Source organism: Lithobates pipiens, unplaced genomic scaffold (genome assembly GCF_037356315.1).
Source record: "Lithobates pipiens isolate NorthernLeopardFrog02 unplaced genomic scaffold, aLitPip1_a1.2 Scaffold_25, whole genome shotgun sequence".
In the NCBI taxonomy this organism is placed as follows: Eukaryota; Metazoa; Chordata; class Amphibia; order Anura; family Ranidae; genus Lithobates; species Lithobates pipiens.
Genome location: NW_027507787.1, coordinates 46,608,267 through 46,621,054, shown reverse-complemented (window position 1 = coordinate 46,621,054; position 12,788 = coordinate 46,608,267). Strand labels below are relative to the sequence as shown.

General features: G+C 41.4%; 1 protein-coding gene across 1 annotated transcript in view; it reads right to left on the bottom strand.

Moving 5' to 3' along the window:
* Positions 1–12,788, bottom strand: part of DNAJB12 (DnaJ heat shock protein family (Hsp40) member B12) — a 76,686-nt gene that overhangs the window by 30,819 nt on the left and 33,079 nt on the right. Inside the window, exons 2-3 of the mRNA XM_077454410.1 lie at positions 7,025–7,199; positions 5,284–5,429 (exon numbers count right to left, since the gene is read on the bottom strand). Coding sequence (XP_077310536.1) covers positions 5,284–5,429; positions 7,025–7,199 — 321 coding nt within the window. The remainder of the gene's footprint in view (positions 1–5,283; positions 5,430–7,024; positions 7,200–12,788) is intronic.

Below are 12,788 nucleotides of genomic sequence, written 5' to 3'. Positions count from 1 at the left end.
AGCACATTTATTGGTAAAATATAAAAGATGGGGTTGTGTCAAGTAAATAAATTCCAAACATGTCAAGCCTCAGAATTGTGTGTGGCCATGAAATGCTGAAACACTATGGTCCCCGAAATTATCCATATCTGATGCTTTAAAAACATTTTCAAATTAACAATTCAAAGTTAGCGGTGAATTATGGCCCTAGGATTGTTGCTCATCACTCTGTTTGCAACAATATCCAACATGTGGCACAATTGCTGTATCCATACATGTGTGTGCCCTATGCCCATGTTTGCATTTGTGTGTATGCACAGGTTGATGGGGATGCCTTTAAAATGCAGATTTCAATTATTTTTATTTAATTAAAAAAATAATCTTTTTAACTTGATTGCCATCATAAGGGTGCAAACAAACAGCTAAAGCCATGAGCTTGTTTTGACAGATTTTATGTTGAAGTTGTAACTATAGGAAAGCCTAGAATAAGGCTTACCTAGGTACTGTAAATGTCTCCTAAACATACACCATTTAGGAGGTACTGTACACTGCGCCAGGGATGTCATCGGTGCATGCGCTGTGAAGTAACGAACCCCCCCCCCCCCCCCCCAGCCTGTTTCTGCCGGCTCTTGCATGCATGGGAATGACGTCATGCAGCTCTGGCCAGTCACAGAGCCAGAGTCCACGGCCCTGGAAGGAAGAGGAACAAACATGGATGCACCCTGCAGCGGGGACATCGCAGGCTTTGTTTGCAGGTGTCACTTAATGTGCTAGGATGCACACTAGCACATTATGCTTTTACTTTACAGGGGCAGAGACCCAAAGACTTCAAAGACCCAGCGATGGCAAGCAGTTAAAATATCTATCAACAAAACTTTTTTTTTTTTTTATTATTCAGTTTTGGATAAAATGGGGAAAGGTTAGAGCACATTTCAGGTTTTACTGCTATCTGGGGTTCTGTTACAGAAAGTTCCCCCAACTTTCTGTTTGGGGGAAAAAGTTTTTATCAAACAGGAAGTGAGGGAAAAACTCCAACAGTAGTAAAACCTGCCAGGGGTTCTAATCCTTCCCCAATCAAAAAAAAAAAAAAAGCCTATAGATTCCCTTTGCATATTATGTGTTGTGTCTTTATTTGATCTCCTGAGATTTACTGGTGGTTTGTTATGGTTTTTGTGTTGCCTACTGGCATCTTATCGTTACGTCTTGCCTCTTGTTGCCCTGCCAGTAACGAACATACGAAAACCATCTTCAATATGTTGAATCATATAAGAGTTGCTCTAAGACTGCTCTGTTTACCTGTCTGTTGTTCTTCAATATAAAAATAAATCTAATAAACATATTTAAATTTAGACTGTCTTGACAAATAGAAAAACAGAATAATAAGTAGACATAAAAATATTTGCTCTGAAAGAAACAAACAATGGTCCTGCACACAGATCATAACCACTTTTTGTTGCATTGTTTGGAACATGAATTGCCTTAGAACAGGGGTCATCAAGCCCTGAGCCGCGGCCTGTTTGCAGCCGGGCCGCAAAGGCTGCACTGTATGACGTCATCTGCCACCGCCAGCCTGCATTACCGCTGTTCCGTGCTCACAGCATGGCTGCTACACTGAGGTGAGTGAGCAGAGAGATGAGATCATCTCTCACCACCCACATCACCACTCTTCCACGCTCACCCCCCTTTATCGCTGTTCTCCCTCACTACCCACTACTCCAAGCTTGCCTCTGAACTAATCTGCACACATGTGCTGCCACCACTGCAGTGACAATCTGCAGCCAACGTGGCAAATGACAAGCTGCATCTGATGGCAGGCGACGTAGCAAGTGACAATCCGCATCTGGTGGCAGGCGACGTGGCAAGGGACAAAGAGCATCTGGTGGCAGGCGACGTGGCAAGGGACAAAGAGCATCTGGTGGCAGGCAACGTGGCAAGGGACAAAGCGTATCTGGTGGTAGGCGACGTGGCAAGGGACAAAGCACATCTGGTGGCAGGCGACGTGGCAAGGGACAAAGCACATCTGGTGGCAGGCGACGTGGCAAGGGACAAAGCACATCTGGTGGCAGGCGACGTGGCAAGGGACAAAGCACATCTGGTGGCAGGCGACGTGGCAAGCGACAAAGCACATCTGGTGGCAGGCGACGTGGCAAGGGACAAAGCACATCTGGTGGCAGGCGACGTGGCAAGGGACAAAGCACATCTGGTGGCAGGCGACGTGGCAAGCGACAAAACGCATCTGGTGGCAGGCGACAAAACGCATCTGGTGGCAGGCAACGTGGGAAGGGACAAAGCACATCTGGTGGCAGACGACAAAACGCATCTGGTGGCAGGCGACGTGGCAAGGGACAAAGCGCATCTGGTGGCACAATCCGCATGATGGTGAGTTGAACTATTTAATTGTCTATTAAAATGCAATAATAGAAATAATGTGCTTCAATCCTCCCAACACCATATCAATCATGGTGTCGGGATGATTGAAGCGCTAACACCAGCCACTGACCCAACAAATTGCCTGCGAAAAGCCGCATAGACCCCCCCCCCCCCCTTGCCACAATTTTCTTCCACAACACCGGTCCCCGATGCCAAAAATGTTGGGGACCACTGCCTTAGAGAATACTGGCAGACCAGTGTGCATTCAGCAGAATGCCTAGTCAGACCCTGCATGTGTCCCTCTGGATGGATATTTAGGAGGCGGCCACTAGATGGCTGTACAAGTTTTGTAACATGGAGGCTAACAGGTTCTTTTTAAGGCAACATCAATGGCCTGTTAGACCCCAAAATGTCCACCCTGCCCTCTACTGCAGCTAGTTAAGCACAAATTACTGCTTCCTTGGCTAGAGTTTATGGGGAATGAATGAACTAACACAGAAGGGACCAAATACACTGAAGAAAGGCAGATTGCTTCACAGAATGTCAGCTGAGAACTAGAATTTACAAAATCCTTTTCAATTTCTGGCTTCACTCAGACAGTGATGTGTGCTGAACTTTTTCCAGTCTACTCGCAGACCCCTGACACATGCCTGTCTTGGGCCCACAGGAAAGGGAAGCAGAGCCTGGGATATAATGTTGTCGTGAACACTTGTATGGTGCAACCCAAACCAACAAGAACACTAAGATCAGTTATAACCTCTATAACATCATATACATGACCTTTGGGATTTGGGAATAGGAGGAATTAGGATACCGGAAGTAGCGTCCGAGATACGAACGGAACGCTGGGCTGATTTTCTGTGAATTACCTGTTTGTCATTTGTGAGTACCTCTCCACTGTTTTTGTTTTGAGTTATAATAAAAGTGTTTATGTACTTCACCATTGGAGCCCTCCCCTTTCTTGTTTTTATGAGATCCTGCCATTTTTAATAACTGATGTGGGGACAATGTCCATAACCCGGAAGTAGCGGTACACCACCTGGATAGCCTGAGATCCCTGTTTTCTGCTGTTTGCCTTACAGCAGTAAGGTAAGGGGCCATTTCACTTGATGTGTGTGGAACACTGAAGACGCACAGGAGTGTATACACACTGTTTTATTTGGCACCTTGTACCTGGAGAAGCACTGTACGAAGCACGTGGCACTTTATATGCTGTTTAAGAGACTGTGTGGTTCCCCCTTTTTTTTAGTTTATATATTTTAATTGCACTGTGTGATCCACGTATATGCTATTACCAATACATTTTGCATCGTTTTTTTGAGGAACAAGCTCGCCTGCATGACATATTTCCACTGGTGTATGTGATTTTTTGAAACACTGGACACTCTTATATTGTGCAAATGTTATATTTTTAAGTATAATTTGCAGCACTTGACACTTTATTCACAGATTACTTTGTGATTACGATAGATGAGTTCACATTACTGTGCAGTGTTATGAAACTGTATATGTAAGCATTAGGCACTTTAGATTTAATGCGATTCTTATTAAGCACTGGACACTCTTATATTGTATAAATATTTTATGTTTAGAATAAATTTTGTAGTATCTGACAGTTTATTTATGGACTACGTTTTGGCACGATAGTTGGATCTATAGTATTAGTTTATGCAGCTTTGTATGCAATTTTGTATGCAGTTGAGAGTTGTTTATTTATTTTAAGGGAGCGCAACATCACTTATTTGATTTTTTTCACGCATTTTTCAGTGGTAGGGTTTATACCTCTGTCGGTGTTCTGCTGCAACCCACCCCTAGTATTTAGTGAGATTTATATACGATAGCGCGGGGATATCCCAATACTATATATACACATGACCTGTTACACAGGGTTAATTTGGTTTGTTTGCAGGCTAACAGGTAAGGGTGCTGGGAAATTTGTTTGTGACAAGGGTCATATAGTCCTTAAGTGGTTAAAAAAAGGGGATGGGGGGCTGCCATTGGTAACCTAGCTGCCTATCTGCTTCGTTTACCAGCATGCTTTAGTACTTTCTGAGCCACTTATCCACAAAAGATATGTAGAATAGAAAGCGAGGATTAAGTCAAAAATGATAAACTGATTATCTGCATACTTGTTCTGAAACAGACGCAAAAGTTATTGGGCCATTGGATAACCAAGCAAGTAGAATGTTTTTTTTTGTTTTTGTTTTTTGTAAAAAGCCAGCCATTGCAGCCTCCATATTCTCTTAGTACAGATGACCCCCAGGCGATATTGCTGTGAATATTTCTTCAGCTGCTCATCTGGATCATCAGTGTGTGGAAAGCCGCAGCACAAGCAGCTGAGTAGCTGAGTAGCCGCTAATCTGCTTTAGGCAGATAATGATAGTCAGAAATGGAGAGCTCATCCTGTGTGACAGCACTGCTGATCTCAGGAGAATGCTGCATAAGACAGGCATATGAAAGTATCACACAGATCCAACACTGGAAAGTCATCAAAATGTTCAAGATCATGCTGAATTGGTTTATAGCATGTTTGGCCCTTAGCATTGGTGTACACACACTTGTTCTGGTTTAGATCCTAGTATGGTACGAGGCAAACACCAATGACTGAACATTTCTCATTTGCCTCCAAGGAACGATGATATATTCTCTTCAAACAGCTATGACGGCCCATTACATGAGAAGTAGGATGTATTTTGACCTCTTCCAGCATACAAGTACCACAAAACTGATCCAATTACTAGCTTATTCTTGTAACACAATGCATCACATCTAAAGAGGGGAAATGATCACTATAGCATTGATAAAGAATTGGGACCGTTTATATGGAAACGCCATGGAAGTTTAAGCAAAACCCAATCCTACTGAAATTTTACCCTCTAATCCATAATATACTGATAAAAAAAAAAAAAAACTATTTCAAATTGATTTACCCACCTTTAAATGCTTCTGTGGCGCCAGGAGCGTGGTTTTTATCTGGATGAAATTTTAGAGCAAGCTTTCTGTAGGATTTCTTCAAGTCATCATCAGTGGCTTCTCTAGTCACTCCCAAAATTTCATAGTAGTCCTTACATTGCTTTACCCTGACGAGTGAAGGTATAAGAAGCCTAATATTTATTTCTGATCACATTAACATCTACCATCCAGAAAAGAAACAGAAAAAATGAAGGCGTTGTTAAATTACAAAAAAAAAAAAAGGGGGTGTGGGGGAAGAGAGCCGTTACAGCAAATTTGAATAGAACTACAGTATAACATAGGGGTAGAGAACCTTGAAGAGGCAGAGTGCTACTTCAGATACAATGAGGTGAGAAAAGATCTACCAAGCCGGATCTGAGACATGATTTCAAACTATATTCAAAAGTAGTAAATTGTAAAACTGAGTAAAAAGATGGTGGCTTTAAGGCTACCACCAATAGGTTAGCTACCTTTAAGCACCACACTGTTCAGTCTAGCAAAGTTACTGATGCGTACAGGTGGCACACCATGGAGATACATTCATGTATCACTGTGACAGTGCGGTGCATAGAATAGAAGCAAGGCTAGAAGCGACAGACTTCCAAGCTGTACAGGGCTCACCACAACAGGGAACCGTTGGACCTGGGAATGAAAGTACATTGTGTATGCAACACTGAGCGAGAAAGCCAAGCCATTCATGTATTTGAATGACAGATGTAGAGTGTTGTCAGAATGACACCAGAAACCCATTAACAGATAAATGGTAGGGACAATAGGTGCATTCAATCTTATAACAACTGACTGCCCAAAGGGGTGGGGGGGTTACGAGTGTTAATTTATTCTTCTCAACTTTGTACAGCATGATTTTGATTGTTTCCTGGACAGACACCAAGTTTCAGGTTTAAAAAAATAAAATAAAATTAAGATGTTGAAGTGGAAAGACATGTCCCTGATCTCTGTTGGCTTCTAAATTCGTAACAAGTGTGTGCACCTTGTTAAACACAATTGAGTTTGATTTGACCATCTACGCAGGAACCTGAAACTAGCTTAACTACCGCAGTTCCAAGAAAATACTACCTACTGGACAAGGCAGAGGAGAGACAGTGATGCCAGGTTCTCTACCTCATCCATTCATTGAAAAGAATGCAACATGTTCTGGAATGGCGGCCTTGCCCAGCAAGTGACCTTCTGCGATTACTATACAGAAGGGCAGCCATTCAGTGCAGCACCCAGAAATATGCGGTCATCCCTGTAGCGCTCAGGCTATTACAATGCTTCACAACTTCTACAGAGGTTCAGCTTTCAAACAAAAGTCAAGAAAAGTGTTTCTTTATAACCACTGGGGCTGCATACAGATATGAAAATAGCTGAAGCTTATACTCAGAGTTCTCAATATAACTACAGCCATGACTTTCTACAACAACTTGGCCCTCCACATTAGAATTCTAGAGTTAACAAATAACAATTAACCTCAAATTAATCAAAGCAGGTGAACAATTCTTTGCATAGCCATTTAATGTTCCTTCAAAAAGACCTAATTGATATTAATGATGTCAATGCTTAAAACATTTCTGAAGTAGAAAATCAGGCACAAAACAACAATAATGAATAAATCATTAGGAAAATAGTTAAACATTTTAGCATTTTTTTAAATTTATTTAAGAAATAAAACAATGTTGGGTGAAGTGGACTTGATCAAATATCATATAGAAGTTTAAGTCACCTTTTTACTGCTTCCACCTGGTCTGGTGTGTAGCTCTTTCCAGTGTCCGTACCAGCTTCACCATTGGCAGTTGTGGAGGGTTCAGCAGCATTCTTCCGGAGACGCGGGTTTGATGACTCTGTGCTTTCATGCTCGCCATTCGCTTGGCTGGCATTTGTGAGGGATTCAATAAGCTCTACAAGAGAAAAAAAAAAAAAAAGGGTAATTTCAGTGATTTCAGGACTGGATTTTCCCTGATCATTGAATGCTGTATAGACATGCATTGTGAGAAGAAGCAGTACAGCACACTCACCATGAAACACTGAAAACCACAAAACACAGTATGCATATGTAATGAGAAAATGTGAACGTATGCATAAAATTACACAATTCGTAACACAAAAATGTTATTAAAAGTTAAAACGATGATACAATTATTTATACTCAACCTGATCCTTTTGCGTTTATCTAAAAGACTCTGAAAAAACACCAACTTAATTTTTATCCCCAAGGTAGTCAAATGTACTGCTTTACCAGTTTGGCTCTAGAGTAAATGTTTTTCATTTTTGGCAATGAAATTACTTGGGAAGTAGGGCCAGAGCTTTTTTGTCTGTACTTCTGTGGGTCACAGGAGTGCAGTTAGTTCTTCACTCCTGTGACCTTTTTTCAGCTGACAGCGGGCTAATGTCTGCTGCCAACTGATGTCATATAGCCGGCCTTGGCTCTGAAAAGACCCTGAACATATGGCAAGGGGTCCATGTACACGGACTTAATTAAAGTATTGTGTTTTTTTTGTACTCGTTTGCTCTGTGCAGTGGTTTTGCACAGAGCAGCCCAGGTTCTCCTCTTCTCGGGTCCCTCCCTCCTGCCCCCACAGCAAGGAGCTTGCTATGGGGGCACTTGAGTGGCTGCTCTGTGTGTCAATTCAGACACTGAGCCATGGCTCAGCCCTGCCCCCCCTCTCTCCCCAATGGCTCACCGACTTTGACAACAGAGGGAGCAAAAGGTGCCCACTGCTGTCTCAGGTAATGAGGAGGGAGAGTCCTGGACAGCAGAGACTCTCGTGCAACATCACTGATCAAAATGAGTTTCAGGTAGGTATTAGGGGGGCTGCTGAAAACTCTTCTGGTTTGCATTTAATTGGAGCTTTTTGGCAGGCAAAAACCCTGCAAAACTCTTTAACTCTTCTAAACTGTGTACAAAAAACACTCTAGGTGAGTTTTTTTTTCTGCCAATGAAACTGGAATTTTTTTTAAGCCCAGTGTGCATGGAACCTCAGCATCCGCCCAGAAGCCTGGACTGGCAGCTGGCTCTGCCTCTTTGAGTTGCTGAGAGACATCTCCAGCCGCTCCGGCCTCCTCCAGTGAGCAATAGAGGGGTAGAGGGGCAGAGCAGAGAGCTGGTAGCCAACAATCACTGAGCTGAGTGATCAGTGGTGTTTGATTGCTCAGTTCTCAGTCTTGGAGCGAACGAGGGGACAGCTGCAGCTGGGATCAGTGCTGCAGCCATCTAGGAGAGTATGCATTTTTGTTTTTGCGATCCCTGAACTTCTCTTAAATCCCCAGAACATTATATATTTTCTGAAAGCAGAGGCCCTGTAGAATAAAAAGATGATGGATGCAAATTTTAATGTCATATGATATTTACGCACTCTAAACCCGAAAAACAGTGCCAAAGTAGGTGATTGTACCTGTACAAGCCGCCCACCCGCAGTAAAATGGCAATGGCAATGGCTTAAAGTATAACTAAAGGCAAAACTTGGTTCGTTTTGGACAGAGTGGAAAGGGAATTGACACCTGTCAAGTTTTTATTGCACTCTGTGCCCCATTAGGAAGATTCATACTTCAATTTGTCCCGTTTACAATTATCACTGAAAGTAAAGGAAAATATCAAGTTTTGGGTGTTCTGCAGAACAGGAATAGAGGGGGGACATCTCTTTGGGGACACTAGTTCTTTATAACTTTATAGGGGTTTTAACCCGCTTACTCTGGCAAAAAAAAAAAAAAAAAAAAACCTTTAAATCTACTTTAACTTTCATTTAACCTTATTAACTGAACCTTTCAGTGTAATGCAGGTAGGCTGCATTCCCAGTAATACATATGGACACCTTGTTTACTTTTAGAAAGCCGCACACACAGTGGAAACAAGATCTCTGCTCAACACAAAGTGCAGAAGTCCCCCTGCTGTGGGAACAGTGCTGTTGATTTTAGCAGTGTGCAGGCAGCGGATGGAGCAGTGCACAGTGTCTTGAAAAATTATTTCTACCCCTTGAAAATTTTCCACATTTTGTCATGTTAGAACCAAAAACTTAAATGTATTTTATTGGGATTTTATGTGATAGACCAACACAAAGTTGCATATAATTGTGAAGTGGAAGGAAAACAATAACTGGTTTTCAAAATATTTTGCAAATATATATCTGAAAAGTGTGGCGTACATTTGTATTCAGCCCCCTTTAGACCCCATACACACTATTAGATTTTCTGCAGATTTTTGTCTTTGATTTACCAAAACCGTGTAGTGCAAGGGCCTGTCTTGCTTGCAACATGACAAAATGTGGAAAATTTCTAAGGGTATAAATACTTTTTCAAGGCACTGTAACTGGAAATCTGGACTGCTGAGCTGTGTGTTGGGCAGATGCCATCTTCCCAGAGTACTGCTGGCAGAAAGTATTTTCAACTCTTGCGGCAATAAATAGAAAGTAAAAAAAGAATGCCTATATGTATAACTAACTATCATCAGCCGGACTGCATCACAATATGAAAGCTGCAATATTCCCCTGGGCTTTAAATGTTTGAAAGGGTTAAACAAACGTTAAGCATTATATTGGTAATATATTGTCTACCTTGGGGATTTGTACAGCGCTGTTTAGAAATGACTGGGACCCCAAAATGCAACATCCAACAGGCAATCCCAATATAGATCTGCTTAACAACAACTAATGTTGTAATATTAGAATATCTAGTAGTAACATTTATCTGGTCTTCTTCTGTAACATTGAAAAGGTTTCACTAATCATCCCTCCTCTGTCACTTGATATCAAAAGTAGGACAAGGACCTGAACTATATAACATTCAAGTATATGTTCTACATGTCAAAGCATGGACCTGCACAGTGAAACAAACATGTACTAACTAGGCTGGTGTACATCTAGGTCTGAAGTCAATTGGGTTGCTAGGACTAGAAATATACCCTTGCAGATGGGGCTTATTGCCTAATATTTATTTCCGAAAGCAGATTTTTAGCCTGTTTGCAAACAAATGTAAATTCAGCAGTTAAAAAATTCCAAAGATCCAGCGCCATCCTTATCTGGGCCAGTTCTTCACATCCCCGAAGCTGACATGACAAGTGTGGGAAGCTGGCTGTGACTGCTTATGACTTCACAGCAAGCTCCCTACTGTGTGATTGGTCTCAGAACCTCATGTGACCTGTGAAGTGTCCCATACAGTTGCGAGCGGGAGGGGGGTTAGATTGTGGGGTGAACTTCCAATGAAATCGTAAGCAATACGACCGGAAGTGCAAGCAGGTACTTAACAAAGCTGAGTACCTATCCCCCCCCCCCCCCCAAAAAAAATGCCCAAAAGCGATAGAGGAGGGGGAAATAAAGTGGAACTTCCTTAAAAGGTAAAGTTTTACTTTAAACAGGGTATACAAATTGAGGGGCCATTGGCTGCAAGCAATAAAGGAATGCTGGATTCCCAGCATGACTGTTCAACAGAAGCTGGTTGTTAGACTAGCTTCTATTGAACAATCAGAAGTTCCTGCTGAACCAGCTGACTTTTGATAAGTGTATACCCATCTTTACTCTGATTACCTTACAGCACCTATATTTGATGATTAAGAATTTATAAACTGTTACTACCACGGAAGAGCAGAGGCTGAAGGTATGGCCACAACATAAAAATGTTACATGGGCAATCATCCAATGTAATGTATTCTGTATTGTTGATGACAGCACAGTGCACAGAAATTCCCTTCCCACCCAGTTTCTCAGGTTTTTCTTTATATTTTATTCAAACGCTGACTAACAGAAGTAACACAGATAGGGGTTCTACAAACTAGAACGCCGTCATGGGTGTCAACAAAAGATACTTTTTTTCCCGTGGTTTAGATGGTGCTACAACTGCTAAACCACTATTGGCAGAGAGAGGTCTGTCCGAGCCTCTGGTAAAGCTATTTTGGTTTTTAATAAAAAAGCTATTTTGGTTTTTAATAAAAAAAAAAAAAATAGATGATCAACTGAAAAAGCATCATCGCATGTGTTACCCACAGTTATCGAAATGCAATACTTTTTCACATTGCAATATGTGGTGCAACACAGAAAACATATAAAAGTTTCTTCACAAAACATTTCTCTCAAAAAAACCTAGTGAGCAGTCCTTGGCACGACAACAGAAGTGAGCAGTGCCCTCTGCTGGCTGCAAAATTCAACTCCAGAATCTCTGACTCCATGCACCTTGCTACATGGAAAATAGCAAAACATGCACTTTGAGCTATAATTAGCTTACCACCCTTCAATATATTATCGCTTGCAAAGGGGTGAGGCAGAATATGCTCCACACACAAAAATCAAGGACTACTACTAAGGACACATCAGTGGGTACAGCGATGGCAGGTTATGGAATCCATAGCTTTCGTATGCATTTTATTTATTAAGCATGTTACATAATAAAATCTCTGAAAAAAAAAAAAAAAAAAAGTTTAAAATCAAGCAAATATAACTGCTTCATTTGAGTCTTTCACAATTAGCGCTTGCAGCCAGCAGGTGGAGCATTATCAGGATCTCTCTGGTGCTTCTCTTTGCAGCTATAGTGCTAAATACAAACTTGAATAACTCAGACCAGCTCCCTTCTCTGCTAGCAGACACACAAAAGCCTTATTTCAGTCTATAAACACGGCTAAGAAGAAAACAAAGGTCTCCAAATGCTACAGAAAATGCGCAGTTTGATTAAAAAAAAAAAAAAAAAAAAAAAAAAAAAACACGTATAAAACCCTTGTTTCTTTGCATGTACAGTGGAAACTTGGATTATGAGCATAATCCGTTCCAGGAGAATGCTTGTAATCCAAAGCACTCGCATATCAAAGCGAGTTTCCCATAGAAGTCAATGGAAAGGAAGATAATAAATTCCAATTGACTTCTATTGCATGCAATACCGCACGTGGCCAGGAGGTCGGGGATGCTGGAGAGACTCCGAAATACTCGGCGACCGATCAGATGCACTTGGAAAGGCTCGGAAACACTCAGGAACTTTTGCGAGACAACAATCGCAAACCCAGTCAGGATTTTTTAAATATAAAATCGCTCATATTGCGAAACGCTCATTAACCATGTTACTCCCAATCCGAGGTTCCGCTGTAGTATTAAGCCCAAAACATGTACCAAAAGTCAGTCAGTTCAGTCAAGATGTTCTGACTGGCTTCTGTTGAACGGTCTTGCAGGAAAACAATCATGCAATCAGCGATTGAAAATAAAATGTAGTAACTGAGCAGATGAAAAATGACAATGAATCAAAAAAAAAAAAAAAAAAAAAAAAAAAAAAAGCATCTGGCAATCACACAACAGAACATTTGTGTAAAAACAACAAAAGACTGCCGCGCTAGTGTCCAAAAACAAAACTAAACTGGATAATAATAAATCCAAAAAAAGTATCCATATATGTATCCAAAGACTCCTGGTGATTCCTGGAATAAAGGATATGAAACCCAAAGTGCACCTTCCACCGTGATGTAAAAGGGCTTGAACCAATTTCCTCATCCACATAATTGAGGTAAATGGGAAAATCGG